Source organism: Mastigoproctus giganteus, chromosome 6 (genome assembly GCF_048544385.1).
Source record: "Mastigoproctus giganteus isolate SK-2022 chromosome 6, ASM4854438v1, whole genome shotgun sequence".
NCBI lineage: Eukaryota > Metazoa > Arthropoda > Arachnida > Uropygi > Thelyphonidae > Mastigoproctus > Mastigoproctus giganteus.
In genome coordinates this window covers 402,114-429,674 of record NC_143580.1, presented here as the reverse complement: position 1 = coordinate 429,674, position 27,561 = coordinate 402,114, and the positions used below count along the sequence as shown (strand labels likewise).

Sequence of the window (27,561 nt, the reverse complement as noted above, 5' to 3'; positions counted from 1 at the left end):
CCGCTGGTGCCTAGTTTCCAGACACTGTAATTTGCAAAACTTAAGCCTTTCTTCGTAAGAGAACCCCTTTGTCCCATTCACCAATCTAGTTGCCCTTCTCTGTACTCGTTCCAGCAGTTCTACATCCTTCCTGAAATGAGGCCTCCAGGCCTGTATACAGACTCTAGGTGTGGCCTGACCATTGCCTTATACAAGGGAATAATCACCTCCTTATCCCTGCTAGAAAAATTCCTATATATCATTGACAATACACCATGAGCTACTCTTGCAGCTCGTCTGCACTGCTCAGAGAACTTCATATCTGCCTGCACCACCACCCCCAGGTCCCTTTCATTCTCTACCACTGTCAGTGTAGTACCACAGAGTTGATACGTTGCTCTGGGGTTGCTGTTTCCCATATGTAGTACTTTACATTTGTCAATGTTAAACTTCATTTGCCACCTCGAAGCCCATCTGCTCAACCTTTCCAAATCCTGTTGCAGCAGCATAGTGTCAGTAGTGTCCTTGACAACCCTGCCAACCTTCGTATCGTCTGCAAACTTGGACATTAAGCCTGATATACCATCATCAATATCATTTATAAATACAGAAAACAATAAAGGCCCCAATACTGAACCCTGAGGGACTCCACTAATAACATTAGTCCACGATGAGCAGTGTCCATTGATTACCACTCTCTGTCTTCTCCCCCTCAACCACCCCTTTATCCATAGCAGCAACTTGCCTCCAATGCCACACTGCTCCAATTTGTGCAGCAGTCTTCCATGTGCAACAGTATCAAAAGCCTTTCTAAGATCCAAGTATATAATATCAAAGTTATTCCCTGCATCCAGTTCTTTTGTGACTGCATCATAGTATCCAATCAAATTGGTCAGGCAAGACTTCCCCTTAACAAAACCATGCTGTGTCCTAGCTATAACTGAAGTCTTGTCTAGATGATCCTGCAGTGCTTCTTTCACCAGTGCCTCCATTAATTTTCCGGGAACAGAAGTTAAACTCACAGGTCTATAATTACTTGTGTCAGCCTTTGATCCCCCTTTGTGAATTGGGGTCACATTTGCACATCTCCAGTCAATGGGTACCTCCCCTGAGTCCAAGGAAGCTCTCATAATTATGGCTAAGGGTTTGCTTACCTCCTTTTCTGCCTCCTTTAATATAACTGGATAGATCCCATCCACCCCAGGTGCCTTTCTTGTGTTTATCTTCAACAATTTCTCCTCCACTTTGCTCTCAGTTATTACAAGATTCTCTAGCTTACTGCTAGAGTTGAATACACCTCTGGCATTCCCCTCGCTGAATAACTCCTCATGTGTGAATGTCGATGCAAAATATTCATTTAGTTTGTTAGCTACCCGAGCAGGGTCATCAACAGTTGACCCATCGATCTCAAGTGGACCAATCTGATTCATCGCCTTCCTTCTAGAGTTTACATAAGTAAAGAACTCTTTGCTGTTTTTCTTCGCATCCCTTGCCAAGGATCTCTCGTAATCTGCCTTCGCCTGCCTAACCTCCTTTGTAACTTGGTTACAGATCAACTTGTATCTATCATAGGCGTCCGTGTCACGTGTTAATTTGTATGTATCCCATGCATTTTTCTTCTCTGCCATATGCCTCATTAGTTCATCTGACAACCATTTAGGCCTAAACCTTGAACAATATTTCTTAGTTGGTATGTAAAGCCTAGTAGCTTCCACGATAAGTTCTTTGAATGCTTCCCATTTTGAATTTGCTGTTGGCAATATCATCAGTTGATCCCACTGTATAGAATTTAAATACTGTCTCAGTCCATTGTAGTCGCCTTTACGAAAGCAATACCCCTTCCCTTTACCCCTAATGGTAGTTACCTCTTTGAGTAACTCCCACTTCAGCACACTGTGATCACTGCCACCAAGTGGTTCATTTATCTGCAGATTCTTAATGCATGAAGAATCACTACTGATAATCAAATCAAGAGTATTACTCCCTCTAGTTGCCTCCCGAACATGCTGATGTAGAAAACAATCATCCAATAAATCCACAAAAGCCTTGCTACTGTGTGAGTGACCAGCCCCCAAATTCCAGTCAATATCTGGGAAATTAAAATCCCCCATTATAAGACTCTCTGATTTACTGGCCCACTCTATTTCCCTGTACAGTTCCTTATTATACTCATCAGAATCAGTAGGCCTATAGCACACGCCTACTCTCAATTTTGATCTCCCAATGCTTATGTCACACCAAACTGACTCGACACTGCACTGTCCAGCGATGTCGACTGGCTTCACTTCCTTGGATTTTATGTGTTTTTTAACTAATAGCATAACCCCTCCTCCCTTCCTATCCTGTCTATCCTTTCTGTAGACATTGTACTCCCCAAATTCCAGTTCTGCATTTCTTATATCTGTGTGACACCACGTCTCTGAAATCCCCACAATATCTGCCTTTGATGTTTTGAGCAATACCTCAAATTCATCAAATTTATTTACTAAACTCCTAGCATTGGTGTACACACAAGTATACATGCACCTGTTCTTTTTCTTAGCTACCCTAACACAACCCATGTGTTTACTTGTACCGCAATGGCTCCCAGCAGTCTCTGAAATACCATGCATCTTATTTTCCAGGCTGCGGCTCATTCCAATAGAAGCAGTGCAAGAATCACTTTCACCTCTGCCAGTGGCTACTGTTAATCTATTAGTCCTTGTATCCCCCCAATCTAGCAGTTTTCCGACCCACCTAACACTGCCTCGATAGCATCAGCAAACATTCTTGCACCCTTTCTATTTAAGTGTATCCCATCCCTGTAGAAGCAGTCTCTCCCATTTATTGTATAGGCTCAGCAATTGTTCCGGGATGGTTTTAAATGTCTCCTTAATGATTTCAGGGTCTAGGAGGTCCGCGCCTGGTGATTTTCTGTTCCACAGTCTTGCAGCCGCGTTATCCAGTTCGTTTCTTGTAAATAATTCCTCTTCATGCGTTGTGGTGTAGATACAGTTTTGGCGGCATAGCAGCAGTTGTTCTGCAGTGGTTGGGGTCTAGGTGTCCTGGAGCCGGTTTATTGTGAGGGTTTAGTTGGAACGTGATAGTTCTATGGTCTAAGATTGTTCAGTTTTCGGGGACAATCCAGTTTGTAGTATGGTCTGCAATGGATCTGGTGGCTAGGCTAATGTCTATTGTAGCATCCCACATTGTACTGCACATGGACATGTGGACATGTGTTTTTGTAATGGGCTGCACCTAGAACGTCAGTTCATCTCCGCCTCGTATCTCTGTGAAGAACAGTACCACTGTAGAAGGGCCAGAAATAAGTAGTGTATGTTTGTGTGTATTCTGTGCGTGTTCTGTTGTTGTGTCTGACCGCTTGGCTACCCAGAATCATCAGTCACCTGGACAGATGATTCTGGGTACTCGTCCACGCCACGGGAAGGTGGGCCAGTCTCAATGGAGCTCGCACTGTCTCAATTCGAGACTCTGACCCACCTGATGTTGGCAAAAGATGGGCCAGATTCCTCTGGGGGCCCACTCCAGAGGAGAGGAAAAAAAAAATTAAATATATATATATATATATATATATATATATATATATATATATATATATATATATATATATATATTTAAATAAATAAAATAAATAAATAAATAATAAAAATAATACATAAATAAATAATAATAATAAATAAATAATAATAAATAATATAATATAAAATAATAATAAAATAAATAAATAAATAAAAATAAATAAATAAATAAAAATAAATAATAAAAAAAAATTAGGCAATGTTGCTCCCTATTGAGCAGCTCCACCAGACAAAGGAGAAGAATTATTTCGTATAACGAATTCTTCTTCTTGTGAAAACATCAGATGCAAACTGCTGAAGAGCAACATAAGAATTCTTGTCTCCCACCAGCAAAGTTTCATGCCCATGAGAGAGTGTAGAAACTGACGAACGAAGAACATCTCTAAAGTCATTATACAGCGGACATTCAAATAAAATGTGGCTCCAATTTTCATTTTCCCCGCATTGACAAGCTTCCGTCCTAGAAAGACCAAAACGACATGGTTTTTCGTTAAGAGATCCATGTCCCGTTAAGAGGAAGGATGTCTAAAGAGAACCAAACAAGTTTCTGCTTTACACAAAACGTCACCTCAGGGAAAAACGTCCTAGTAACAGATCCGACAGATGACGTATCCCAGCGTGTCTGCCATAGATTTATCATTTCATTCCACAAACGATTACGTTCTTGCTTAATATCTGAATTAATATTCAGAACCAAACCCATAAATTCAGTTGATAGTTGGTTTTTTAACCTATAACAAAGACCTCTGTAAGCTACGTGAAGGTCCAATGGCAATACACCTGCAAGAACCTGCAGTGCAGAAGTTGAAACAGTTCGACAAGCTCTTAACATACATAATAATATTGTGCGTTGCATAGTAGCCAACTTCAATCGAAATTTAACAGTTCTAAGCCTGTGAAACCATACACCTGCATTGTACTGGAGAAGGTCGATAGGTTGTTAGGTTGGTTTAGAATTGTATAGCAGCTGTTTGGAAGAAACTCGTCGAGGCGTTGTCCATTGTTTACGCCACGTCTCCCTGGAGTTTCGCTGTGCCAAGCTGGTTAACGGCAGTTAACATCTGCTCCTATGATTATTCTTCCATTTTGGAGGTTAGTGTGTATGCTCTGCAGGTAGGTCATGGTTGATTGGATGTCATCCCCCAGTCTGCTGTAGAGTGAGATCGCGTAGAATTCCCCTAGGGCTGTGACTATGTGGGCGCACACGGCCCAGGAGAGGCAGTAATTTGTCATCCTTGTTACAGTATAGTTGGAGTTTCTGATTAAGATTGCTGCCCAGGGGATTTCCCCATCTGTTTGAACAACTTTGTAATTCAGTGGGTATCCCCTGACCTACTTACAATGGGTGTAGGGCTTCTGAATGAGCATAATATCAAGGTAAAAATACCTAGGCGTCATCCTGGATAGAAATTTATTATTTGTCCCTCATCTCAATAACATCAATGCAAAAATAAAAATGTACTCAGCAATTGTCGCCAGGGTTACTCGCCGGGACTGGGTACTGAGAGGGTACTCTTCTACAGGGCAGTTTTCATTCCGATCATCACATACGCCTCAGGTGCCTCCGTAAATCCTCAACAGCAGTGCACCAGAGAAGACTGGACATAATCCAAGACCGATCCTTTTAACCATAACACGTACCTGTAACACGGGGTCAACTCGTGCACTTCTTCTAGTGATTGCGGGGGCTCTACTCCTAGACCTGGAAGTTGCCCGTGTGGGTATGCTTTACCATCTGAACCGTGGAACCAGCACTACATAATTGAACTTTACCATTGTCACTCATGGGCACCATTTCCATGAGTGACATTTCTTATACCGGACTGGACTCGCTACGTGAACTCGTAAGAAGACTTGCCACAGCTTCGATGTTCAAGGCATCTTGGCTCTCAAAACCATACACCCGTGCATGGCCCTTTCTTCCCCTTCCTCCTAGCGGGGGCAGCGGACGGTCTCTTTATCTCCTCCCCCCCTCTGATCCCTCCTTCCCTCTGGTGGGGCATGGGCCTGCCCCACTGACACCTTGGGGTCGCCTTCTCTAAACACTCCATATTTCTGTCTGTTTCCTCATCAGCATTCAATCTCATCCCCTGCTCTCTTTTAAAAATTTACATGACTAGTGTTCAAACCAACACCTAGTAATCGTACCCCACACTGAAAAACTAGTAGTAGTACTAGTAGTAGTGGATCCATGCCACTACGTGGTCTTTGTAGTTACTGTTAGAGAGTTTTATTTATTTATTTCTTCATTTTTTTTTTTTTTAACTCTAGAGTGGTTTTTTTCCCGAGAAGTTTTTTTTCTTCTGTGCTAGTTCCAGAAGATGGGACATCTTTACATGTTTACATGTGCCAGCTTAACCGTCTACGCGGGTATCACAGTGGTATCATCAACTTCCTCCCCACACCGTGTGGAAAAAAGGCCTTGGTTTGAATCCCGTCCATGACGCCAGGAACTTTAATGGGCTCTGTTCCCTCAGTGGCTGAGTTAGTCGGTCTCAGGCGTATATAGCAAGGTCTTTGCCCTAGAAAGTGGGTTTTTTTTTTCGTCTGGCGAAATAGGCAAATCGCCCTGAGAACATGGGCAATTTACAGCCAGAAATCGGGTTTATGTAATTAATTCCGGGTACCCCTAATATAGCGGCCTCCGTAGCCGAGTGGTCAGGGGCTGGAGTGGAGTAGCACGCTCTTTGAGTGGACCGGGGTTCAAGCCCCTGACTGCTAAATACGGTCGATCTGCCAACCCGCAATGGACCAGCGTGGCAGATTATGGTCCATTTCCCTCACCATGAATTGTTGAGGAGGCTTCCATCCTGGGTTGATAATGGCTGCAGTTAACTTAACTTTTAACCCCTAATATAATAATTTGAATAATTTTTGTGCCACCTAAACCATAGTTAGTTTACAATTACATAAGTTTTATTTTATTATTATTATTATTATTTATTATTTATTTTTTTTTTTGGCACAGATCTGGACAATCTGTGCATGAGGGTTAAGTATCCGCTGGTTTAGTATTACCTCCAGTTGGTGCTGTTTGAGACTGAACACAGGTTCGGCTCTCGTGCCGGTGGACGAGCACCGGGCAGCAGTTGTCCAGGTGATGGCTGCTCCCTGGTAGCAAAGAGGCCTGACATAAACAACAACCACCACAGAACATTTACTAACATATCACAAACACACACTAATTCACACGTCATGCCCATTTTACAGAGTTCTGTACATCAGCACAGTCATACTAGTTACAGGTAGATTATTATGGAAGCCCCCATAGATTGGGTACACATAATGTGCCACCTTAACCGTTTTTATCCTCACGCTAACTACAAACTCCAGAGCATCTCTCGAGGCAAACTATACCCTAAGGAAACTCCAGGATTGGGCCACTCTTCACAGGTTGCAGCACTCCCCTGCAAAAACTAAATCGATTCTACTCAAGGGAACCCTACAGACCACCACAGATCAAGCTAGTAGGACGAACAATCCGTCCGGACACGGAATTCAAATACTTGGGAATTATGTTAGACAGTAAACTGTCCTTTTATCCACACCTAGCATATCTTCTTACCGGCAACTACACGACCATGATCGCACGTGTGAGTAGGAGCGACTGGGAGCTAAAAAGATGCGCTCTCTCTCTCTCTCTCTCTCTCTCTCTCTCTCTCTCTCTCTCTCTCTCTCTCTCTCTCTCTCTCTCTCTTTTCTCTGTAAGTCGGTGTTCCTTCCCGTAATCATTTTCGTTGCCGGAGCATGGTTTACCAGAGTCACCACTGTTAGGAACATTCGGAAACCTGAAAGCATCCAGCGCTGCATGTTACTCAAAAAAAAAAAAAAAAAAAAAAAAATTATGATATTAAGGTCCCTTGTAAATGATGACACATATTTATTTTATCTGTGAATTGCGTGTGTTCTCGATTTGCCTGTTTGCTGGACGAAAAAAACCCAGTTTCTGGGGGGGAAACCTTGCTATCTACGCCTGAGACTAACTGACTAACTCAGCCACGGAATGAAAAAAAGCCCACTTTTCCACCGAGTGTGGGGAGGACGGTGACGATACCACTGTGCCACCCGCGCAGACGGCATATTACGCATTCCTGCTCTTCAGGCTTTGGCTGTGGTCCTGCCTTTGGACCAGGAGGTGATCTGCCGTGGAATACATTATCACCTGTCAAGAGAAATTCCGGCCACCATCCTTAACCACACGATCAATCTCACAAACGAGCGTCGCACGGAAAAGCGAACCCTCTTCTCTATACTGGCTCAAACTTGGCAGCAGAGATGGACAGACAAAAGCAAAGGACCAATCGCGAAGAAATTTATTCCCCAGGTCGCTACAATTTCTCCCAAAGCTCCCCCTGCTCCTCCTGGTCTCCACGCTACATATCTTATTACCGGGCATGGATCTATCAAATAGCAGCTGACCCGGGTGGGTACTGAGGAGAATTCCTACTGCTCCTGTGGCCATGAAGAGGACTGGTTTATACGTATCCTCACTACGAAGACTTAAGATGCCGTTTAATTTCCAAAATACACCATCTCCCACGAGACAGAGAATATCTGTGCATTACTGAGCAGGAATGGTACCTAGCTTTTACCAAGTTTTCCCAGGACCTGTTTGCCGTAAGAAGGTCACACCTTGCACAGGCAACTGCCTCAATTGATAACTAGCCTTCTGACTTTCATCTTACCCTTGACCTCTAAAGGACACTCTCTTCCTTCTGTAAGTTGACGAAAACAGAACTGGATTGGTACTCCCTAAACCTTCATGGAGATGGCCCTCACGGTTTTGACATAACTCAACCAGACATGACTCCTAGCTAACTCTGCTGTAGGGTAGGATTTGCTAACCTGGATTTTTTTTATTATAATTAATTTAATTTTATTTTTTATTATTTTTAATTTTAATTATTATTATTTTTGAAATTTATTTATTTATTTTAACTTGTTCTCCGTCCAGGAAACTCAGGCGACCCTGGCGGAGACCGGCCAGAGAATTATGGGCAGCCTGGCTACCACTTAGTGGTGTGTGCGGGCAACGTAGGGCCCCACCTAGGGCCCTGCGGCCAAATGCCAGGATGCACAACAGAACCCAACAAAATAGTACACATCCAACACACAACACTTTCCCGGCATTTACAGTTGTCTTATTCCTTCTCAGCGTACATACGGCACAGGTGTGGGAAACCCAGGGGGCGCCTGACCCTAACACTATGTGCCACCTTAACTGGGCAACAGCAAAAGGGTGTACTATCCTGAACACGAGGAGGAGGAGAGTCTGTTTAACTTAATTGTCCAAAAAAGGGCAATCTAAGGATAATCTTGAAAGGCAAGCAGGACGCGAGAAGAAAGCAGAGACAGTTTCAATCAAAACTTTTGTCAGGCGAGAAATGGGGAACTTTTTACAGTAGAGAATTTCTAAAGTCACAATAATACGAGAAGTGGAAGACAACGAGCGCCCAGTCTTCTTCTCGCAGCTGACAAACGCAAGTGTGTCATTATTTTCTAAATCCAACAGAACAAGTTCGATTTTACGGAACCGTGCCCAGTGATGAGGGCAGTTCTCACAACATTTTCCCTTGATAAACTCGAATTGGTGAGTTGAAAATGATTCCTGATCTTGAAATAAATCTGTAAATAAATCTTTGGAGAAAACCAAGAAGAAATTTGCCTTTTAAGAAGCTACCTTCGTGTCACAGAGCCCGCGTACACGCTCCAATACATGTACCGGTTTCTGCAGCCAATCATCACCTACGGATCGGAAATCTGAGGGTCGACACCAAAATCCATTGATTTTGATGAGTACTGGCTTCTTCGGTGGATCTTCTTCAAGACCCACTTCAAGCATAAACTGCCACCCTCGCACACACTTCAGAAATGACCAAATTTCTAAAATACAGAAAAGTCACGGAACGAATATTCATCCTCCCTGCTTGCTCGTGTCAATGAAAATGATAGGGGTGAAGTCAATGCGCCAAGTGTTTGGCAGATGTGCAATTGGAGGATCTCCCGAAATCCTTAAGAGCCCTCCCCTCTCTGCAGTCTATAGCGTGGAGGCTCAGGATAGGCGACAGATTTCTGCACATGGAGATGCTCCACAACTCCCAGGAGATGGATGTGGGCTACAAAACACTAATGTACACCCATCTAGCCAAATCAACCTGTTCCGGGGATGCCCACTGCTGTCGAAACAAAAAGATGTTAATAATAATAATAAGTTCACAGAGGACAAATCCTACAGAAGTGATTCATGAGGGAACAGCTTTCGTCTTCAGCTGAGTGACTGCCATCATTTTTTCAACGCGGTGTGTGTAAATGGAAAAAAAAAGTTCTTTCATTTCCCTTATTAATAAATAATAATTTTTATATGTGTAATTATTCGTTTTATGTTGTAATATATGTTTTTTGTAATTATTCCTGTATCGGTCAATTTTATGTTAAACTCCTAGCATTGTCGTTGTTATGAGTATTATTGCATCTAATTATTCACTGCCTGCATAAAGATAGAAGAATAAAAAAGCAAACTGTACATTATCGATGAAACTGTATGTGATTCTACCCTTGACTGCTGTGGTCCAACAATCTTGCCAGACATTGATAAATTCCGACCACATTCTTCCTGCTTAAAATCATTGAAAGAGTTTGCAGTAAAACCAGCAAATTACATCTGCAAAACGTGCTTGAGACGATAACCGAACGATCTAAATATAAGGTTAAGGTATAATGGCAATGTTCCACCTATTACTTATAGGGCATCCGTAGAAACCGCCCTGCAGACACGTAACATACAAAGCATCATTGATCGCTGAAGAGAGTACAGTTTACGTCGAAACTTTATACTTTAACACGCTCAAACCACATAGGAGAACTATAAGCGGCAATAGGAAGAAACACAGCTTTGTAGTAGAACAAGAGCGTCTTCCTGTCAACACCCCAGTCAGATCCCAGTTCGAAATTCTCACTCGAGAAGATTGTTGATGTGTAGGGCGAAGTCTAGCCAGTCATCTAGCACGACACGAAGATATTCCAAGTTACGGACGTATGGTATTTGTTTGCCATCAATCTTAATATCAGGAGGGCGATTCACATTAAACCGATGGTTAAATAACATCATCTTGGTTTTTGCCTGAGATATAGTAAGATTGTTTTGTTTAGTCCAAGAAACTAGGTCCAGAAGGACTGTAGGCATCCTGGTTTCAAGTTGAGATCTTCAACATCCAGAAAGAATAAGAACCAGTCATCTGCTTAGGAAACTGGGACAGTAAACTCAACTTGTCTGATAAGCCATGTATTTAAAACAATGTTCTAAAACAGAGGTGCCAGGACAGATCCTTGAGGACATCCACGCGCGAGAGAGACCTACTAATTGTTTGATTTTTGGATGATACTTGGATAAACCCGTCTCTGAAGTAATTCCAGATGACCTCTTAAAGCAGCATCGAACAACACGCAGAGCTTCAAATACACTTTCCCACCACATGGAATCGACCACACCTTCAAAATCAATGAAGATAGCTAAATGGTAATTCGAATCCAAGTTCTTAGTATGTTTCTTTAGTTTTAATAAAGCGTTCTCACAACATTTATCCTTGATAAACTCGAATTGGTGAGTTGAAAATGATTCCTGATCTTGAAATAAATCTGTAATTTTATGATAAAGCATTCGCTCGAATAGCTTGTCTAAGTTTGGAAGAAGGGAAATCAAAGTATTTTTTTTTTTTGTAGTTTACTGGCGGTTTCCAGGGTGTCCCCTATGTCCGCCGTTCGTTAAGCTTAATTGTGTGCCAGCAGAATCGTTTTTTTTAGTTCATCTAATTAAAATTTAAGTTTAAAGTTAAGTTTAAAGTTGAAGTTTAGATCAAATCGTTTGAATGTGTTTTAGTTAATTTAAGTTAATGTTTAGTGTTTAGTTTTAGGTTAGGGTTAAGTTAAGTTTGAGTAAAGTTTAAGTTCTGTTGTGTGTTTAAGTTGAGTGTTAGTTAATTTAGTGGGCAAGTTTGGGTTTGAGTTAAGTAATTATGAAGCTGGTTTTGACATTAGTGTAGGTTCGGTTTAGGTTTAAATTTAAGTTATAGATGAGTTTAAGTTTAGGTTGTAGTTTAGGTTTAACTTTAAGCTTAGATTTGAGTTACTGTTTAATTAAAGTTATAAGTTTAATTTATGGTTGATGTTTCCTAATTTAATTTAGTTTTAAGTTAAGCTGAAGTTAAGTCGGGTTTGAGGTAGAGTTAGGTTTAATTTAATTTTAGTTTAAGTTTAGGTTGAATGTAAGATTTAAGATTTGAGTGTGATTTATAATTATAGTAAGTATTTAGTGAGTGATAAGTACGCGAGCCTTTACGGAATTTAAGTTATCTATCGCGGTTACTATTTATAATTGTCATTAGTGTGTGTAATGTGTTGTGTATGTTGTTTGTGGCTGGCATCTGGCATTTAGCAGCAGGGGGCCGCGGAGAACTAGTCCCGACCCCCCGCTCCCGTACCGCGCCACGAGGAGGCAGCCAGATTCTCTTTTTTTTTTTTTTTTTTTTTTCCTCCTTTCTCCCTTCCTTTAACATGGTTATAAGCTTAGTATTACGTGGTAAGCCATCCCACACTTGCAGGGCCCAATCCTGACCTAGTGTGAGGGATATCTAGGTATGTCACTTAGTCATTACGTGTTTATGGACCGTCCAAATGTAGTAGATCCCACACTTGCAGGGCCCAATCCTGACCTAGTGAGGAAGATACTAGTGTTGACACATGATTTGGACTGTTCAATTGTGATGGATCCACTCTCGCAGGGCTCAATCCTGACCTAGTGCGGTGCCTCATGGTGAGTGAAAGTCTGTATTTACATGGTTTAATATCCATTTTGGCAAAGGCCCTGGCATTTTCGAGCCCATGCTGGTCTGGTGAGTTGATGGTAGTTTAGGGCACATATTGAAGACACATATTGATGACACTTAAGCGTGAGTATTGCCCAGAGTGGCATGTCCATTTGTGGTGGACCACCACGTGGTTCCAGTTTAATGACGCACATCACAGTGTGGATTGAGTCCCAGTTCGTCCAGTCCAACCAGTCAGTTCTGATTGTTCCCTTGTATCGCCTGTCTTCTTTTGAAAACGCGCTCCGCGAAAGTCGATACCTGTTTATAGTGTTCCTCAGTAGCAACCAACCGTGGAAAGTCACTTGTATCAAAGACGTTGGTTTCGAGTTGAAGGGGAAGCCTGTAATCCGTGTAGTAGGGACACTCCAGGATGATATGTTGGACCGTTTCCAGGCCCCCACACTTACAGCACGGGGTAGCTGATAATCCCAGTGCGTTTAGCCTCGAGTTCAGGCTGCCATGACCACTAAGGAGGAATGTTAGGTAGAGTCCCGGATTAAACCACGATCTTATTTGTTTGGTTATTTCCGCCGCTTGAGGTAGGAATAGATGTGTTGTCCGCCCCTTGCTGTCATTGGTCCAGCTCTCTTGCCAGTCTATGACGTATAGTTCCCGTAGTCTCTCGTTGTCTTTTTTAATTGTGAGGTTTCTATCTATTTGGTATTTTTCAAAAATAGATATGATGTTCCTACTTCGGCAATATTGGAGATAGGTATTTATGACCTCAAATTTAATTGGGAGCTTTCCGCTAATTATCTGTAGTGCTGATGTTGATATAGTGCGGCACGCTTTGGTGGATGCCAGAAGGAAGAATCTTTGGGCTTGAGTGATTATTTTGTTAACAGTATGTTTTTGTATACTGCCTGCCCATGCACCTGCAGCGTAAGTTATGATTGGAAGCAGAATGCAGTTGTAGTAAAGCAACAAGGTGCGTGGTTTGATATCCCACGAGGTTCTGGTAATTCGAATTAATTTTCCTGTTACTGTCTTAACTTTCTGGAGTATATATTTTGCATGGGGTATGTATTGCTTTTTACTGTCAATCATCACTCCAAGGTATTTAAGTGTAGGGACCATTTTTAGGGTTTGGCTTCCAATCTTTATGTTTGGTGGTCGTTTTATATCCAGTTTTCCTTTCAACAGGATCTGTTTGGTTTTGTCTGAGGAGATTTCTAGTTTATGTGTGGTAGTCCAGGCAGTCAGGTCTTCGAGGATTTCTTGAGCGGCGCTTTCCAAGGATAACCTTGAATTCCCTTGTAGTAGAATAATGAGGTCATCTGCAAATGCAATCTTTGCTGCCGTGTTGTGTTGGCGCGTAAGCCACCCATCAAGGACCACGTTCCAGCAGAGTGGGCCAAGAACAGATCCCTGTGGGCAGCCCCGCGTAACTGGCCTGGTGACATGGCATTCTCCAGAGAAGACCACTAGGCTGCGATCATTGAAATAGTCCGCTAGGAGTCGATAGATGGGGATTGACACTTCGGCCTCTCGGAACCTCTCAAGGACACTCTGCCACCAGATGGTGTCAAAGGCCCCTTTGAAGTCAACCGAGAGACCAAGGACATACTTTGATTCTGTGTTTGCAATGGCGTTTTGCAGTGCTACAATGGCATCCACGGCTGATCTGCCCTGGGTAAACCCAAATTGGGATTCAGAAGAAAGATGTTTCCTGTTGTAATAGGCTCTCAGTCTCTGGGCCAGGAGTTTTTCCAGGGTTTTCCCCAGCACTGGGAGAAGAGCTATTGGCCGGTAGGAGGTGGGTAGGTTTGATGATTTCTCCGGGTTTTTAACTAGAAGTTTTAAGTTGGCCTTCTTCCAGGGTTTCGGAAAGATGCCGTGGGTCAGGCAGGAGTTAAAGAGATTTATGAGTAAAGTTGGACACTGTGACCAAATTCTCTTGACTGTGGCCACTTCCATGAGATCCAAGCCTGGGCATTTGCCATTTTTCATTGTTGAAATTGCGTTTTCAATTTCATCCGCAGTGAAGATCTCCGTGCAGGTAGCTTGTCCGGTTTTGATGAGCTTCACCAGGGCGGTTTTCCACAAACGCTGGAAGACGCCATTCAGCCAGCAGACATTTGTTAAACAAATTTAACAGAACATTAGAGAACAGTTCACCAAACTTCTTTATTACAACATTTTCGATAGAATCCGGTTCAGGACGCTTGGATAAGCTGAGTTTTTCAGTGCTGCTTGTAACTGAGATAATATGAAAAGATCTGTTTTCAGGCTGGTAGAATAATCAGAATTAATTATTCAGAGGAACAGACATCAAGAATAGCAGCATTAACAGCGTCAGTGGCTTTGAAGATCGAAATTTATTTCAATTACGTCCGAATCAAAGTTTCCGAATTATCACATATTACACAGTTGTAGATCTCATTTGTAACCAAGTTGTCGCTAGAGATTTAATATAGAAGACCCCACGGGTCAGAATTTCCAGTTGTGCCAACAAAAGCTTGCCACATTAGAACCATTTGCTTATTGATTTCTTTATTATATTTCTGTTTCATTGCACGATAATCCCTCTTTAGTCTGGTAACAACAGCATCCGGCCAGGAGCGATGGCGTTGAAACAGCCTTCTGGCACGACGTACTCTTTTTCTCAGGTCAGACAGGTGAGAGTTCCAACAGGGTTCATTCTTCCTTCTAGTTGATGCAGCAGTAGCACGGAGAAGGGCTGCCTGTACGTAGAAAGCGTACTCGTTTGGATTCAGGTTGATACAGAGAGGCAAGGGTGTTGGTTGAAGGTTAATCGTAAAGAAGCATGGAAGAGTTGCCATTTTACAAATTTCATAGAGTATCTACGAAGATCCTGTGGTGGTCGATGAACATTTTGATTTTTAGAGATGATAAAGAAGATCGCTCTATGATCGCTACACGTGTGATCTTCATGAATCGTCCAATTATGTAGGTAATTAACAATTCCGGATGTCGATTCACCCAAAACAAAGAAGGAAGTACTGGACTGGGGTGGTTTGTTTAAGGTTATTTGTTAACACACAGGGATAATTATTTGGTTATTTAACCCAAAGCGTTGACAACTATGGACGGCCATGGGCTGGTAGGGTGCCTACAAGGTATTGCACCGCCGTAGCCGAGTGGTCAAGCGCGAGGGTACATAAGTACACTTCGAGTGACCGGAGTTCAAGCCCGTGACTGCTCAATATGGTGCTGTTTCTTGTAAATAAATAAAAATAAATTTTCTGTTTATACTCCGGGACGACCAAATGATCAGAGGAGTTCACGAGATAGACAGAATACAAGAAACAGCACCGTATTCAGCAGTCACGGGCTTCAACCCCGGTCACTCAAGGCACGTGTACTTATGCACCCGCGCGCCTGACCCCTAGGCTACGGCGACTCTCTCTTTCTCTCTCTATCTTGTTTGTTTGTTATTTGGTTTTCAGGAGCATTAGCAACTAAGGCCATATTGCTCCGGTGCAGTGGTCATTCCCTGACCTTTTCGCATCCTCCGTATTTGGTGGGCTCGAACCCCGGTCTAATCAAGAAGCGTGTGCTACGCACTGCTGCTCCTTCCCACCTGGCTACGGAGGCACCTCTCTATCTTGTGAATTCCTCTGACCGTGTGGTCGTTCCGGTGTATAAACGGAAAATATTTATTTATTTATTTATTGGTTCTGATGCACAGCTTCACAATTGTGCGGTACATTCAACAATCAGTTTAAATGGCTAAAATTGCTGTGGGATTCCGAAATACTTATTTGAATTCGCAACTATTTACAAGATACTTATTTACCCGATATACATTTTCAAATATCTCAATGACCACATTGTGACATCGTGTCATGTACAATTGACTGTTCGTCATTAGTGGACTTTCCCCACTTTCTAAATATCCGCTCAAACAAACACTTTTAAGTCATCTACTGATACACAGTCATCAATAGAGTTATTGCAGATTCTTGGGGATGACCCTAATAAGAAAGGCCTGTTTACTTTCCTAAATCTGTAGGAATATTTTCAAATTAACCATTAGAAAGACACAATATAGCCCTCAGAGCCCATGTATCGTGTTAAGCTCCACCAAAACAATCCTTATCCTTACGATGGGAGGGGCAGAGAGAGAGAGAGAGAGAGAGAGAGAGAGAGAGAGAGAGAGAGAGAGAGAGAGAGAGAGAGAGAGAGAGAGAGAGAGAGAGAGAGAATTCGGTTGGTATGATTTTCGCTGCGTTTGTTCTTACAGATTACAGGATAGTTTTGGATCCACTTGTAACCTGTTAAATATATCATTGGTATCAGCTGGAAAAGACTTAGTGAACACATCCAGGTTAATGAGGCGAATAAAGATGCGATTCTCTTGTGAGTCTCATGGGTCTCTTAGGAATTAGGAAAGAGCCGAATGTGTATGAACAGGAAAGGACAAATTTTCTTGACAAAATTTTGGCTAGTATAAAAAAATGGACTTCATAAGCTCCAAAGTCTTACAAATAGGCAAATGAAAGTGACAACAAGATTCAGGGACATTTTTCGGAACCAGACACATTGAACTTCCTTGAGGAGAAAATAGTTTAGGTGGAGTCTTCTTCAAAGGGTTCCACGGAAGTTGAACGTGAAACAAAATTACGCGCATTCATTTTTGTGTGGCCCAATCAGTTCGAAGGTGAAAGGGCATTTTTCCGATCATCATCAGTCATTTTCAATCCCCTGCAGGATGAAGGCCTCTGCAGCAACTTTCCAGTTCCTTCTGTTTTGAGCACTGGCCATCCATTTACTACCCACAAACTCATGAATTTCATCTATCCATCTCCGTTGTTGTCTTCCAGGTTTTCTCTTAGCTCCTCTTGGGTGCCATTCTTTTATTTTCTTAGTCCATCTGTCATCATGTCTTCGAGCTATGTGTCCTGCCCAAGACCATTTTAGTTCTTTAGTTTTGATAAGAATGTCCATTACTTGAGTTTGCTGCCTAATCCATGTGTTTCTCTTCTTATCTAACAGTCTGATTCAAAATATAATTCATTCCATTCTTCGCTGTGTAGTTCTCAGCTTCTCTTCCATTCTTTTGGTGAGTGCCCAAGTTTCACTTCCATAAATCATGGTGGGGAGTATACATTGATTCATTATTTTACGTTTCAGACAAACTGGGATATTGCTCTTCAGTATGTGACTATATTTCCTGAATGCTATCCATCCAAAATTTATTCTTCTCTTGACTTCCAGCCATTTATCATTATTACTGCTTTATTTATTTAAGTCATATACTTATCTGGGACATTATTACTTGTCCCAGATAAGTATACGACTCCACCTTTTCAATTACTGCTCCTTCAATCATTATTTCCCTTTCTGTGGCATACTTGTTCATCATTACTTTTGTTTTAGCCATATTCATCTTTAGTCCAAAATCCTTACTAACTTTGCAAAACTGATTAAGATTTACGGATAGGCAATAGGAGGGTCATATGCTGGAGGGTTTGGTCTTGTAAGATGTAAAATCTTACAAATATATTATTTTATAGAAAAGTGAGATTAATTTGAAGTAAAACTTATAATATGGCAATATGGGGGAGCGAACCTTACAAGTCAAGAATATTACTAAGATCACTCGCAAGGGATTAAATTAGACGACGTCTATACAAGGGGAGCGGTAAGTGAAAAGCTATTAGCAAGCTAGGTACACTCCGACTCTCAGCTCACACAGACAAACCAAACAACAGAAACAAGTAGCAACGGCTATTAGTAGAATGGTCAACTCTGGTAAACAATAGCGCGGTGGACCATGTGCTGTCGGGACATTTCTTTAATCGGTGACAACTGGACGAGAGACAAGGTAGTGAAAACGGAACAAATGCTGGGAATTAGATTTAAGATTACCGTCTGGCTGGCAGTGATGGCTAGTTTTATAGATCGTGGGAAATTAGTCTGCTACAGTATAACTATCAGCGGCTGACTTCAAAGATACAGACAGCCTGAGAAATTTTACAAATTTCTTAAAATAAGAAGTTAGATCGAGCTATAAGGTGTCAGCTTGAGAAAATAAAACGGGCAAATAAGAAGAAAGTGGAAGTTGAACAAAATGAGAAATATTGGTTAAGATTCAGAACAAGGACAGGTTAGATCGAGAACAAGTTAGATCAAGTTAGATCGAGCTATAAGGTGTCAGCTTGAGAAAATAAAACGGGCAAATAAGAAGAAAGTGGAAGTTGAACAAAATGAGAAATATTGGTTAAGATTCAGAACAAGGAAAGACCTGACACAAAGGGGCGGTACGTAATTGAGATGAAAAAAAAAGCGAGTGAACAGGGAGAGAGAGTCAGAACCCCGAGTTGAGTTATGTGGGTGTTTACGAAAATGGGTTAGTGGGGTTCTCAGTTGAGATTTTTGTTGGTGCTAGGGAAAATGAAATAGTCAGCGGACACAGCAGTCGAGATTTTCGTCGAGATAAGTAAAATGAGTTAGTAACATGGACAGTTGAGGGTTCTGTTGTGGTAGGAAATATGTGTCAGTTAACAGTGGAGTGTTTGGTCGTGGTGGGAAAAGAGGAGGGTAGCACCTGAGAAGTTTTCTTCTTGAAAAAGTTCTTAATAGGTGGAGCGGAAAAACGAGGGTAGCACCCTATGAGTTTTTCCTTGTTATAAGTTTTAATAAAGTGGAGAGGAGTAGAAGTTGGTGTGAGATGCCCTATGAGTTTTCCTCGTGATAAGTTTTAATAAGGTGGAGAGAAAGGGAGCGAAATCCGCAGATTCCGTAGCTCAAGAGAAGGAGCGAAAATGCGGAATTAGTAGCTCGATGAGAAGGAAGGAAGCAGCGAATGGAAAAGATAGAAGTAGCTCGATTAAGGTGGAGAAAGAACGCCAGTCTCAGTGCAGCAAAGAGTTCCAAAAAAATTATCTGTAGAAAATTCAGGTGTAGCAGATGAAGGAGATCCTCAGAGAGCCAAATCGAAAGCTTGGAACCTCCCCGGAAAGGAATTATAATATAAGGATAGATAATTGAATATAGTGTTTGTATTAATGGAGAATTGTTGATCTAACTGAAAGACTAATAACAAATAGAGACTTTAGGAAAGTTAAGATTAGTCTTCAGTGTATTTTAACAGAATGGCGAGAACACAGAGTATAATGATGAAAGTAGCACATTGACTGTTAATATAAGAATAATATATGCAAGGTATCCTTGACTTAACCTTGTATGCATATTACATGTTTTTTCATTCAATTGTATATTATATTGTATATTATATTGTATATATATATGTAAATAAACTTTGTTGTTTATTAATTTGTGAGTTGTTATTCCTGAACACTCAGCCTTTCCGAAGGGAATTATACACAATTCAGAAGTTCCCTCGAATCTGGAATTCTCCTGTGAAGCAAAGTGTACGTGGGAGTGTAAGGAATAGAGGTCTATATAGTTATAAGGGAACAGAACAGATAAGGAATATTTAATAAAGCATAATTATTATTATACATATTCAAAATAAAATTTAAAGAAGAGTAAAGACATATGTATATTTTTTAAGGACCTTCTTTTTCATCCCCCACAGTCTTTTTCTCTTCACGCTGACCAGGCGTCTTGAAAATAGGGATGGGTGACAACTAACAACAGCCTTCTTCTTGAAACTTTATTAGTTCTGCGATGGAGTTGCCCAAATTTCTCGCATCCACTGTTGATTCTTAGTAGCTATAAAAGCCATTTAAGACGTCATAAATTGTTCATTTCCTGAAGCGCGACCTGCAACTTGAGCCTCCCCGTAGCGAAAAACAAAATACCTTCGCAAGAGGAAGCTCGAAGAAAAGCCCTCAATCATTTGCCGCCCTGCCCTTCATGCGTCGAATGCTCACTTTTAAACACCCGATTTACACGCGTCCCCTCTGCTAGTTCGAAAGAGGTTTAGCCCTCAATACATAACGATCAATAAACTTTTTGCTTATTCCTGCAACAACCAGTCTGTCCGGGGAGTTCATGATAGAGAGAATACAACAAATAGCACCGTATTTGGCATTCACGTGACTTGAACAACGTTCAATCGAAGGGCAGGGTACTAGCTCTCTCTCTTTCTCTCTCTCTCTCTCTCTCACTCCCTCTCTCTCCAAGCGCTCAGTTGTGGCCCCCCCCCCCTTCTTGTTTTGCCACAACAGCCGATGTTAATAAGACGATGTTCTGAGCGTAGCAGTGTTTCAACTGGGGGAAGATAAAGCTTGGGATAAAAACCTAAATAACTGCAAGGAGTTCGTCAGGGTAGTAAACTATAGAACACTACTTAGTCTCCACCGTGTCTACAGTAATATCGCGTTTGTTCATTTAATAAAGGCCAATTGTCTATAGGTTTTTTACCAACTGATCAACTTACAAATTATTGTTTCATTTTATTCACAATTTTTTTCTTCCTCAACCGCAGGTCTTGCACTCGCTGCTGTGGATCTTTTTTGGTGCGAGTCTGCACCAAAAGCGCTACTTACTTTCTTACTTTTTTTTCCTTCTCAGTACCCAGGTGTGGTGAGCCTGCGTACAGAGTTTTTGCGTCGCTTGTTTAGCAAACCGCAGATTCTTATGCAGACAGAAGATAGAGATGAGGCTCAACGTGCCGCGGGATGGTCTTCTTACATTGCTCCGTTACTTACCAAAGCTCCACACCCCAACTCCTTCGATTGCCTCCCATGAACCCGCCATAAATGAGAACACATCCGTTCATTCGGAAGGGGGAGGACACCCCTCAAAAGGAAGAAGAATTTCCTTCAAATTCAGACGCTCCCAAGCAACCTATTCCCTTCGGATGCAGCATTTGGACGCGTGAAGCGCTGTCGGACCTGAAAGAATACAACTTTTGGAATTGAACACCACTTACCGTTCTGGGCGATGGCAGGGTCGCGGTTGTCTTCTGACTTCAGGAAGTACGGGTAAACTTCTTCCCAACTCCAGCCGAGCGCTCCGTGTTTGGCCCAGCTGTCGTAGTCCTTCCGGTTTCCTCGGATGTACAGCATGTAGTTGAGCACGCTCGAGCCTCCGAGCACTCTTCCTCTCGGCCAACGGCTCCTCTGCGGGGAGAAAGAATTCGCCCGTGAGTGCATTTACTGATGAGTTCATCGCGCAGTGCTCGCAGCGCCCTGTTAGCGCAAACAGTGATAAAATGGAAATGTTTTGACCGAGGCGACCTTTCTCACAGCTCCGTCCCACTACAGAAATTTCGGGCTCGTGGGGCGTTTCAGCCTCGCAGAATGGAACAAAGACGCTGCGTGAGAGCGGCATTTCACCTTTGCGGGCGCAGTCCATGGAGGTGCGAAACTGCGATTCAAATTAATCTGACGGCCAATTCATCAGTTAATTAGGCGAAGAATGTGCAGCACTTTACTTCCTCCAATCCACACACGAGGCCTCCCCATGCTGTCGATACGAGTTTGAAGTTTTGGCATGTGTAACGGTGTAAAAATTCTGTCCCCTCTGACAAGTACTCCTCTGCTGGAAATAACAAGCATTATTATTATTGTTATTATTAAATAAATAAATTGTATTGTATTATTATTATTATTGTTGTTGCTCTTATATTGTTTCTCCCTGATTGGGAGTTCCACCTAGTCACGGGTACTGCCACCAAGTACACAGATACCAGGCATTACAACCACTCTGTGGTTGTTATGTCTGGTGTCACTGTCGGTAGAGAAAATCATTGACTATCGTACGGGTGTTCAGGATTGCGACTTTCTGGAGTTCTTTGTAGGTGTTCACTAGGAGACTTATTGCTGCTAGGCTGCTGTGTAGAGTCTTTGGTACCATACCGGTTGTCGACACGATGCTTGGGATGGTTGACACTTCTTGCATATGCCTCATCTCCTTGATCTCATGTCTCAGGTTCGTGTACTTGCTATTTTTTTCCTCGTGGGTTTTCTGGACATTGCTAGTGTTGGGCACCGCTATGTCAGTCAGGTAGGTAGCCTTTTCGAGGGTTATAGCCTTTACTGGATATAACCCTGTCCACAAGGGTTATATCCCGTCTGTTGTGCGAGATTGTCCTATCCGTTATTATGGCTCGGTCCCAACTTGTGGGTTGGGGTCTCTAGTACTGCCTGAGGTTCGTACTTGTAGTACAGTACACTTTCTTTGGTCAACTGGTATTTCTTCGCTAGCTTCTGATGTATTATCCTGACTACCTGGTCGTGTCTACGAGTGTACTCAGTCTGGGTGTCACCTTGCAACCCGCGGTGATGTGCTGGATCGTTTCTGAAGCCAGGTGTCATCATCGACATGTGTCATTGGACACTCCGGGTTCCTTGGCGATGTATTTTCTATAGTTTCTGGTTTTGATTACCTTGTCTTGGATGGCGAGCATGAATCCTTCAGTCTCAGGGAGCAGCGTCCCGCTCATTGGAGGCAATTATATCTATATGATCTTGATGGAAATCATTATAGTTTCTGTTGTGGACTGTTTTCTTTGCCCATCTTGCTAGCTTCGTTTTGTACCTCCTGGTTGGAGGGGGGGGGGGGTATATTGCTTGTATATCATCCTTATGTCCAGGTGGAATGCTGCTGTATGTTTCTGAAAGTATCCTTCAGGTTAGCAATCGCTGTTTTCTGTTCCACCAGTGTGTTAGTCCAATCTCTGATCCCGAAGAAGTATCTTAGCACTGGAACCGCATAGGTGTTTATGGCTTTAACTGTGCTCCCTCAGATCAGCTTTGCTTTCAACAGATTTCTCAGTCTCTGGTGGTATATTTCGGTCAGACAGGCCTTGATTTCCTTGTGCTCTAACTGATGAGCCTGAATCATCCTCACGTATTTGTACGTAATGCCTTCTGTCTCATCGCAGCCCTCTGTCATGGCTGCGATGTCTTTACAAGTCTGCAGCTGGTAGTTTTGGCCGAATAATTTCCCGTGATGCAATCCGTGGATCTTGCATTAGTCTTGACCAAATTCCATCCTGATGTCCTTGCTGAATTCTTCGGTGATCCGGAGTATTTGCTAGAGTTGCTTCTCGGTTGCAGCGTAGAACTTGATGTCATTCATGTGCATATGGTGTGTGAGGGTGCACCGCTTTTTCCTTCCTTCTTTGAGATTATATCCATTCTTGCTGCTGCTGTTGAGCTTGGTGGATAACGGGTTGAGTGCTAACAGAACCACAGTAGGCTCATGGCATTTCCATGAAAGATTCCTCTAGTGATGCGGATGAGATTTTAATGGCGTTACTCTATTTTTCCACCGTTGGTTCTAGGATGTTTACCACTGTCGGATTGACTTTTTAGATTTTCAGCGTCTGTATTAGCCAGCTATGAGACACCGAGTCGAAAGCCTTTCGGTAATCGATGTAGGACGTTTACAGGTTGCGGCGCTTCGGGTAGGCTTGCTCTTTAATTGTGGCATCTATGGTTAATTGCTCCTTCCATCCTTTGCTCCTTCGCTTGCATCCTTTCTGCTGTTCGGCAATTATGTTCTGACTCTCTAAGTGGTCTGATATTTTCTTAGTTATGCAGTTGGTCAGGATCTTTGGGAGACAGATGATACGCTGTATTTCGCCAAGTTTCTTGTATCTTGGTCTTTAGGCTTCAGATATGTGATTGCTCGAGTGTGAAACTTCGGGATTGCCTCTGGGTGCCTTATCATTCGGGTGAACTGCTCTGCTAGGTGCTTGTGTGTGCGAGTGAACTTCTTGTGTCAATAGTTGTGGATGTTATCTATTCCTGGGGTTCGTCAGTTCCGGGAGTTCCTGATCAACTTTTACTTCTTCCTCCAAAATCTCCCACTCTCTCATCTCTTGTATGTTCTTGATTTTCTTCCGTTCTAGTTCTATTCAGGGAACTCGGCTGTTATGTCTTACTTCCCTGCTCCATATGTTGCCCCAGAACTCCTCCATCGTCTTCTGCTCGGGTGGTCCTTTTCTGTCTTTTTCTTCTTGTCCGAGACTCATGATTAAGGCTCTTTGGTCCTCATCGAAGATTCGGTTGTTTATTTTCCACTGGGAGCTTTCTTTGTATCAGCGTAGACTCTTGAAGAGCGCCAGGAGGTGCTGCTTCAATGTGGCCAAGTATTCTCCTATTCTCTGATTTTTTTGGTCTCGTGTTTGCTGCGGACGCTGTCTCAGTCTATGCGCTTAGTACCATGGTATTGTCTCCGTTCTCCCCACACCGGTTGGAAAAGGCTCCAGTTCGAATCCCGTCGATGACGCTAGGAATTGTAATGGGCTTTTTTCACTGCGTGGCTGAGTTAGTCGGTCTCGGGCGTTGATATCAAGGTTTTCTACCCCCAGAAACTAGGGTTTTTTCGTCCAACAAAAGAGGCAAATCGACAAGAGAACATACGCAATTTACAGACATAATATACAGGGTCGTCGAAAAATGTGTCCGTGATTTCCTTTTAATTATCTTCGGAAATATTTCATGGATTGCTGTGATCGTAGCAGAAACTTGTGTGGTAGATCACTAAGTTGTATTTGACACCTCACCAGCGCAGCCAAGATCATTGTTCAGGTGTCAAATAAAACATAATGCGTTACCACACTGTTTTTTGTTACGATCACCGCAATCGATCAAATATTTCCGAAGATAATTAAAAGTTAAACCACGGATACCTTTTTCGATGACCGGGTATATGTCAAAAATTACGGGAGGCCCTAATGTAATAATTTCGATTTTTTTGTGAATGCTGTCTCTCGAGGATGCTCTTCACTTTTACAATCAATTTCTTAAATAAATAAATAAATCTTTATTGTGAAGTAGAGTTAGAGCACAATATCCCATCACGGCGACGAGCGCCAGGGGTTCACATCTAGATAAGATAAGTACGGCGTACAAATACAAAAGGCTACAAAATACAGCGAACATACAAAAAGACTACAAAATACCGATCACAGATGCAACAGAAATACAAATACAGCATAAAAACATAGAGCTAGACACAAATACAGAAATAAATACATAAGAAATACAAATAAATAAATATCAAGGTTCAAGGGCTTTGATAAAGTTGTGTCTGTCCTTCTTCTTACTTTTTATGGTGTCGATGTCGGCGTCCACACGGTTAAGGGTAGCGAGCATCTGCTTGGGAAGAAATCTCTCAGTGAGTACAAGCCAGCTGTGGCGAGCCACGAGTGCTGGTACCAAAATTAGGCTTGGCTGTGGAATCCTCCAAGAGCAAGCGTTCCAAATATTTGGAGATGATATCTGGCCTGTGATGAGTTTGGCTGTGAAGACCAGCCTCTTTTCCACGATCAGGAACTTCAACCTCGGGATGTCGAGTGCTTGTGCCATCATGGTGCTTGTGGTAGCGGGAGGCAGCCGAAGCTTGTTATTGGCCCATTTCAGTAGCCAGTATTCAGCGGTGTACACCCGCTTACTCCTATTACCCCGTTGGTATTGGATCAATTGGCCTGTCTTGTGCAGAAGTCTTCTTTCCCATGCTGGCGGTTCCTTCTGTTTTCCTTTCTTCTGCTTCTGGTCTCTCGTTTCTCTTCCATTAATCCTCTAGTGGCTGCTATGGCAGCAGAGTATACGGCTGTGTGGGTTGCCGCCAGTGTTGCACCATTGTTTTCGAGGTAATGTGCTATTATTTGCTGATTGAGGTGGTCTCTGACTCTCCACAATGTTCTATTGGGCCTCAGCTTCGGTATCACATGTCTTTGTGGGGTCCATTCCTTCGAATTCTGCTAGGGCCTTCTTCCACTGGATATCATAACCTCGTCTCCTTCCACTTCAGCTGCTCTGGTTTGTATTTCTTCCAGTTCTACCTCCTCTGGTAATGTAGTAATATGCTCTTCCTCGTATGGTTCCGTATTGACCATATTCTTTATTCTTTGTAGATGATCGCCCATATCCTTCTTCATTTATACCAAGATGGCAGGTATTATTTATCAGGTTATCAGGTTTTTTATTATTATTATTTCTCGCTGGTTAGGGGGGAGAGAGTTCAACCCCGTGACGGGTACTGTTACCGAGAACAGTAGGTGGTTTTTATATCTGCTGTTACTGTAGGTCGAGGAACTCTCCGACTATCCTACGGGTGTTCAGGAACGGGACTTATTGCTGGTAGGCTGTTATGCAGACTGGTTGGAGCCATCTTTGATCCCCAGCCTTAGGTTCGTGTACTTCCTGATATTTCATACGTGGAAACCGCTAAGTCAATCAGGTAGTGAGCCTCTTCCTTCTTGTCCACAAGGGTTAAATCCCGTCTGTTGTGCGGGATTGTCTTATCCGTTATTATGGCGCGGTCCCAGTACAACTTGTGGGTTTGGGTCTCCAGTACTGCCTGGGGTTCGTACTGGTAGTATGGTACACTTTCTTTGGTCAACTGGTATTTCGTCGCTAGCTTCTGATGTATTATCTTGGCTATCTGGTCGTGTCTACGAACGTACCCAGTCTAGGTGATCACCTTGCACCCCGTGGTGATGTGTTCGATAGTTCCTAAGGCCAGGTGGCATTATTTACAGTATTTATTAAATCTGTTTATTGCTCTGCTAAAGAGCAGCAGTAAACTAGGGGGATGACATATACATTCAGAGGTTAAGACAGAGACGTGTCCCTGTCTTACAGGGAGCTCATGTATGCTTAATCTGAAAGGTCCAGGGTTTACAGTGTTTATTATTTTACATATTTGAAAGTTGTGGAATACCGAAGTGTCCCAAATTAAAGGATATGATTTTATCAAAAGTGCTGTAAATTAGAAAACCATGAGAAATATGTAAAAAATATAAAGGATTAAGGCAGTCCATCACCGGTTGTTGCCCGTGTTATCTCTTCAATCTTGACTGTCCTAGTGTACACAGCCAGGCGTCTTGGTAGTAATAGATGCCAAGAGAGGGGATCAATGACGGCTTCATTTTATTTTACATTCGTATTATTAGTATTAGTATTAGTAACGGCCGCATGGTGCAAGAAAGCCTATGGCTTATGCTGCACCAGCCAAAAAAAAAAAAAAAAAAAAAATCCGAACAAAACAATGATAAAAACAAAAAAAATAAATAAATAAATAAATAAATAACTAAATAATAAATAAAAAAAAATAGAATAAAAAATAAATAAAAAGGAAATTAAACCTATCATCCTATGTGCTTCCCTTACCCGAAAGTACTATCCAGATGCCCTTTGAATTTCCCCAAACTGTCGGCCTCTACCACCCATGAAGGCAACTTATTCCAGTAATTTATAACTCGCTGGCTAAAATAAAACTTCCTGCAGTCCAATCTAAACATTTAC

General features: G+C 42.3%; 1 protein-coding gene across 1 annotated transcript in view; it reads right to left on the bottom strand.

Moving 5' to 3' along the window:
- LOC150083782 (glucose dehydrogenase [FAD, quinone]-like) overlaps nt 1-27,561 on the bottom strand; it is a 302,039-nt gene that overhangs the window by 118,818 nt on the left and 155,660 nt on the right. Inside the window, exons 3-4 of the mRNA XM_090374876.1 lie at nt 23,287-23,297; nt 21,231-21,415 (exon numbers count right to left, since the gene is read on the bottom strand). Of these exons, the coding sequence (XP_090231002.1) occupies nt 21,231-21,415; nt 23,287-23,297 (196 nt within the window). The remainder of the gene's footprint in view (nt 1-21,230; nt 21,416-23,286; nt 23,298-27,561) is intronic.